Here is a 6,876-nt window from a genome sequence, read left to right as displayed (position 1 = left end):
CTGACTGACCCTCATCATGCATCACATGTTCACACTGAACAGAGCACAGTGTTTATATGTTTGGGAAGTCACGCGTCCCCTCAGTGGGTGGAGGATGAGAGTGGGTGGGGCGGAACTCATGGCAGATCCTTGTTTAGATTGATACAGACTCTTCCAGCCAATCACAGCTAGCTGTGGAGTGGACAGGAATGTAGTGAAAACATTGTTTACCAGTAGAGAGATAAAAGGTGCTGGCTTCACGACTTAACGTGTAATAGGATTATACAACATAATACTTAAGGTACATACAGAATAGATCAATCCTCAACTCTAGACATCCCACCTCTCCCGTTAGTAGCTCAGACATAATTCATCCTTCACGATTGGCTCAAATCAACACACCAATCCACCATTAATGAAACAAACAATATCCTAAGGCCTGGGCTATACCTATATGGATCTTTTGCTAAACGGATATCTTCGACCTCTGTTTAAAAAAAGTCCCTGCCCATACGACAAAGATATCTGTGTCCACACACAAACAGAATCGCATTGAACACAGGAGAAAATCACTGCAGTAGCAGGTTTCAATTGTAGGCTATAGGCCTAATTGATTTTATATTTACACTTATGATGTGCCACACTATGTGTCACACTATGTGCGTAAATCTCCAAATCACAAATCACACTTGATCTTCTCTGTCCATATAATTTAAAAATCTGATTCTGAATCTGATTCATATACCCATAGACACTTTATCATTGCTCTGGCAAGTGGCAAGTTGTGTCCGCAACTAGTTGTGAGCTTGTAGAGAGGATCACATTAGATGATTGACACAGGGGTGAAAAATGGGTTACAAAATCTTGGGATAAAAAAATATATATTAAGATAACCCACTGTATATGCCTACTTTCTTCTCACCAGAAGATTGCATTCACCTCTCTCTCTCTCTCTCTCTCTCTCTCTGCCTCGCGATGACCATGACCATGACATGGAGAGCAAAATACGGCATGTCTACAGTCTATCCTTTGAAAACCATTATAATGTCTTATCATAGCCCTGAAACAATACGACCGTCGTAGGGGATGTCACAAATGTAGGCGAGGAAATGCATGATTCTCACATCCATGTGGTGTGCGCTGGTGTAGCTGTCAACTTTATGCACGAGAATATAGTTTCACATGGCTATGCACACGCCACGCGTTATCCACAGTTTCTCTGTAGGTCCGCAATTAACCTATTATTCAAGCTTCGCCCTCCGCACCAATACAAATAGCCTACATTCTACAAACATCTAGTGGCCACCGTGGACTGGACTATAGGCTGATATTATTTATTATTGGATGCAGCATGCAGAGCCTTTGCTTGCTGACGTGGTGCAGTTGATGCAACAATGATAAGTTATTAACACAGTGATATAAAAACATAAACAATAGGATAGATATCCGAATAGTTTCCACTTTCCAGGCGCAAGCTGCATTTCTCACCTATATTATGGTAAAAATGATATGCACTAATGAGTGGTGACGTCATAGTTTCTCTAAAGCTCCGTTTCGCATGATTACACAGATCCACTGATCCGGACATTTTGGAAAATCTTCACTATTTTGAAAATAAATTGTAATACCATAATAATACCGGATGATCATGTTTTACGGTGGAAGAAAATCACGGCACTCCATCTTTCAGCTGGGGAGAGAAAAGGTGCTGGCTGGAAAATTGTGAAACATGATATGAAAATGGATGAAGTGTTCTTAGGGTTCTTAATACGGACTCATGCTGGGGGGAGTAGACGCTCCTTTAAATCGGATAATTCAGCATGGGATGTCTGGAACTCTTATACAGGCTAGAGTGTTAGGAAATCTCTCGCTTAACAAACAATGTTTAGCAGTGCCCAACACGTAAATAACCTGCTTCCGTGCTGCTGAATATCCACTTTATTTCCAATTCCAGGACTCATGATTGAATTTTGGGGCAGCCATATATTACCATAATTATTAGTAGGCTACTACATCTGAATTAGAATACACTTTTTATAGCTTCATCTACAGTATGTCTCTCTCCATGGCAAAGTGGAAACTGAATAAAACAATTCAGACGACCAGAGACTATGTTTTTGCTCTTGTCCGTCCGTCTGTGTGTGTGTGTGTGTGTGTGTGTGTGTGTGTGTGTGTGTGTGTGTGTGTGTGTGTGTGTGTGTGTGTGTGTGTGTGTGTGTGTGTGCGTGCATGTGTGCGTGCGTGCCTCCGTCCGTCTGTGTGTGTGTGTTCGCGTGCAAGTAGCATAACACTTCTCCATATAAGCCAAAGAAGAACCTCCAAATGTTTCTGATTGGCTTCATGGTAGTGCAACTGCAACCCCCCTTTTTGGAGCATAACTCTTGAACCATACAGTCAGAATCCTTTTCTCCTCTGGATTCTTTGGATCATGGCACAGCTCCCCAAATAGGTCCCGGCCATTTGTGGCAGACTAGACTTTACGCCATTTTGCCTTTTCTTCAAAACAAACTTTTCGCTATACAACTCCTACAACTTTGCTCTAAAACTCACACATGATCTCTGAAGCAAAGTGATCAGATATACCATTATTGGGGGGGGGGGGGGGGATGTGGTCAGAGAATGTGTCAACGTTCACATACGCGGTATTTCTTTCTATATTTCTTTCCAGGGTACTTTTTGTTTTATGTTAGCTGTTATAGAGTGGACTTTTTGTAGTAGACTTTTTGGAGAGAAACAGGGGGGGGGGGGGGCGTTAAGCCAATTGATTCCTGTGCCCACACACATTTCTGTGTTGTCACTGCTGTTGTATCCTACTGACTCACCTACCAGTGAGGATTCCCAACCGAGAGGACGCAGAGCCTTCATTCTACTCCACCCGCCAACACTCCCTGCTGACAGCTGCTTGTGCAGTGACAATTATCACAATCCCCGCCCGGCTTCCCTCTCCCGAACACAGGCCAATTGTGTTTGTGTAGATGTTTGACAATTTGCACCACGGTGGATTTGAACGCACAACCTCTGCGGTGGTGGGCATGCAGACACTTTACCACATATGTCAGCCTATGAATGATTGGTTTGCAATCTGTGGCTGATTCTTGCTCTGAAATATGTTTTTCCTTCTTGTTCAAACTGCACATGACATTGCCTGACATATCAGCTAAAAGCAATGACAGTGAAACATGCTGGCCATGTTCCAGTATAGGCACCAGGCATCAGACAATCTTTATCAGACAAAAGCTTTTTAAAGCTAAATCTGACATAGACAGGACATGAAGAAAGATTTTATGCACATAATCCGTTTTTGAACAGACCACTTTTTGGGTAAAAAAACAAAAAAACACTCAGCTTGAGGGTCCAGATTGAATGGCGTTATCAAATCAGCTCTGAGCACCATAGCATAGCCATAAGGCTTTCCTCACCCGAGACACAAAACATATTAATGAGATGATGATGACCTACATTACACTTGCTTTTTATTTTCCAGAATATTATCAGAAATTCTGGTGGTTGGTGTAGTTTCAGCCCAAAAACGCTCTTTTGGAGAGACGAGCATTGAGGAAACACAATTTCACAGAACAGAAAAATGCCAGCTTGTATGTTAAATGCATTTGACAGTAAAGTCATACTGTACTCACAGGCATATGTCATGGAGAAGCTGTTCCCCATCTTGACCATATCCACCTGCGGCACCAGTTTGGGGATGTCCTGGTGATGAGAGAGCGCGAACCGAAAAACCTCATATTCCTGCGAGTCAGTTGGGAATAAGCCTCCTGTGGAGTGAAGCACAAGTAAACATGTAATTTAAGAAATTACATGTATTAAAATTACATACCTTAGGAGGTCATACCGTCATACGGTTTACAGTTATTATATAACAGCAAAGGCTGTTAATAGGCACAATACTACTGATATTCTGATTAATTGAAAATGGACCCTTATGTAAACAAGTCTTTGTGCTTTTTCTGGATCTATCCTCAGTTTTTGTATTTAATTGACCTGTACTTTCATTTGAAATGTACCCATTCTGCATACTGTGAAATACAGTAGGCCTATGTACAGTATCACACAAACAATAAGGCGATTGATTGCTATGCAATATTTAAAACCATATTGCATTGGAAGTGTCCCCATATTGCAAACAATGGCTAATAAACTAACTAACTAACTAACTGTTTTTGTAGGCCTAAATTACATTTTGGGGGGCCAGAAAGCTCACATCATGCATGAATTCAGTCACAGGTGTGTTTATCAGAGCACTGAGACCCAACCAATCATAATCAAGGCCAAAAACTATCCGTTTTATAATAGGCTGTTTGGCACCAATTTAATTAAACTGATGATAATCAGGTTTACATGATATAGCGGCTATATCATGTATAGAGTATAGGCTATATTATAGCCTATACTCTTTTAGTGCATCACTGAAATGTAACGCCACACGAGTTGAAACGAGAAAATTGCAATGTAGACGCAAGCAACAATGCAACAATGGGTGCAAATTCGTGCACCATTCTTACCTATATTGACTTGACTTGGAAAACTTGAGCTTGAACCTAAGCACATCCCCAGTAAACTGGCGCAGAGGATGGCGAAGCTTCCCTGCATATTTCCTTTTGCATTGACTTGAGGAAAATGAGCCAAAATCCAAGCATATACGGTCTTATCCGCGGTGGTTGAAGTTAGATCCGTTCGCCTCCGGGTTACAGGCTACAGCTGCATCCACATGGATTCCGTCCTCATTCTCATTTCTCTTCAACGTGAAGAAGAAGAGAGATCGACGATATAGCCTTTTTCTTCTCTTTTTCCGTCTCCTCCTGCGCGCTGTTGATGCTGCTGTCTGCGTGTCATTGGCTGCTACACGGAGTGGAGAGTAGAACGCAAAAGAGCGCACCCACAAGTTCTCCTGGAGACTGGAGAGACGCACCGTGGAACAGCCCAATTTATAGCCTACTCCCTTAGTAGTAGGCAACGCCACGGCGTAGCCAAAAATAACCGTTCTACAAGCCAACGCATGGCGTCCTACGTCGTACGTGACACCAAAGCCCTCTAAATTAAGGCATTATTCAGACTATTTCCATGAGCTATAATGTTTGACTTCTGACTTTATACGGTACGGTAGGTTATAGCCTACCTTCTCCTTTGGTTTCCTTCTATATTTGCAGGGCACGCACTCATAACATAGGCTTCATTCATTAATTCATTGTCACGAGTTTGCACTTTGCAGAGCATGGGGTTTCTGTCTGATAGCCTCGGTGAGATTCGTGATAATTATGAAGCCTTATTACACGGCTTGGTTGAATGCTTGATTCTGATTGGTCACTCGCTGGATTCAGCGGTGTGTTATTTCTGACCGCTCCACATAACAGACCACTGTTTAATCAAAGCCTCGGAGCACCTGCTGCGCCCAGCTTGATTTACTACTGTTTCCAACATGGCAGCCATGTAAACACATAATCTAATTTACAGCTAAATTGCTCTCAAAAACGTTTTTGAAAACATTTGAGCGATGTATATAGCCTAGCCATCAAATGGATTTTGACCTTTGACATGATCTGAAATCTGTACCAAAGTCCTGACATCACTACGCTCATCCCCTGGGTCGCAGAAGTGTTTCTCTATGGAGAATAACATTGGCTCATCTTAAAATCGTCTCATATAAGAATTGTGGTCCAAAAATAAACAAAGTATCTCTGCGATATTGTTGGAGAGGTGTCTCTGTATCGTTTACGACAGTCAGTCAGTCATATTTGATACAGTCTGTTTCTAGCAAAAATGTTAATAATTCGTTAATAATTGTATCTCAGTCAGTTTATTCTTCATATCCATGTGAGTGAAACGGCCGGGATGATTTGTTTATTTTTCAAATAAACAAATATGAACTATATTTGACGCTATATGAAAAAGTGAAATGCAAACCCGGTAGGATATGAAATTACAGACTTTAAGGCGCTCCTTGCACTTTGGGGGATGCCTCCGTACAAACTAAACTTCTCGGAAGAATTCTCACAGAATGGTATAGAGAATGGCTATACACGGTCCTATCTGCAATGTCAGATTGTTGTTGGTTACCACGGTAACCAAAGCAGATATGTGCATAATTATGTCGACGCAGAGCGGCTTTGGGTTGAGTTGTTAAAAGCAGTCTGAACGCACAGATTAGATCTGGTCACTTGCAAACAGCAGTGTGAAAGGTCGCTAAAAGATTGGATTTGAGAAAGAAAATCTGATTTGAATCGGATTTGACTTGATGTGACTATCGGGCCTAAATGCAGACAGGTCACATACAAGTCACATGGAAGCAGATTTATTTCCAATGTGACATCAGCCACATTCAGAGGTGGTTTAACCCATTCTGACCTGAGATCAGCCACATTCAGAGGTGCTTTAAATGTTTGAATATCGCAATATATCAAATATGGTGGTATGCACGTGACATCATCATTATATCTGAAAGTTATTGGGGAATGCCTACTGAGGGCAAAAAACTACAGCCCACATACAAACAGAAATGTCAATTATGTCATACATGATTGCATTTAACGCCGTTAAACTCACTTTGCACTCACTTTACCATGATTTGCCACTTACGTTATGCATGCACATACCCTCTATTATCATTATCGAGGGCCTAATATCCCCACAGATATCGTATCGTTTGGTACCCATATTGTCCCACCCCTAAGTCTTTAGTTAAATTGACCTTAATTTATCACCAGTTACCTTTATTACTGTCAGAACAGAATGCATTACTCAAGAGAGTGAATGACTTTTCATTACCCCTTGATGTTGAGTCATCAGCACTATATTAATGTGCATGATGTGACTGTTGCTCATGTGTTTCAGCCTCACACAGATCAGCACAATTCCGTTGCGTCATGTGATATATGTACACCTTTT

The 6,876-nt window shown here is 41.5% G+C and overlaps 1 protein-coding gene across 1 annotated transcript in view; it reads right to left on the bottom strand.

The window, feature by feature from the left end:
• LOC310873303 (glutamate receptor 1-like) overlaps positions 1-4,615 on the bottom strand; it is a gene marked incomplete at its 3' end in the record, with an annotated part of 68,248 nt that extends 63,633 nt beyond the window's left edge. The window contains exons 1-2 of the mRNA XM_083785651.1: positions 4,497-4,615; positions 3,615-3,749 (exon numbers count right to left, since the gene is read on the bottom strand). Of these exons, the coding sequence (XP_083641777.1) occupies positions 3,615-3,749; positions 4,497-4,584 (223 nt within the window). The 5' untranslated portion in view covers positions 4,585-4,615. The remainder of the gene's footprint in view (positions 1-3,614; positions 3,750-4,496) is intronic.
• Between the last annotated feature and the right edge of the window lie 2,261 nt (positions 4,616-6,876).

Source organism: Protomyctophum parallelum (assembly GCF_964188405.1).
Source record: "Protomyctophum parallelum genome assembly, chromosome: 16".
Taxonomy (NCBI): domain Eukaryota; kingdom Metazoa; phylum Chordata; class Actinopteri; order Myctophiformes; family Myctophidae; genus Protomyctophum; species Protomyctophum parallelum.
This window is presented reverse-complemented; position numbering and strand designations above follow the sequence as displayed.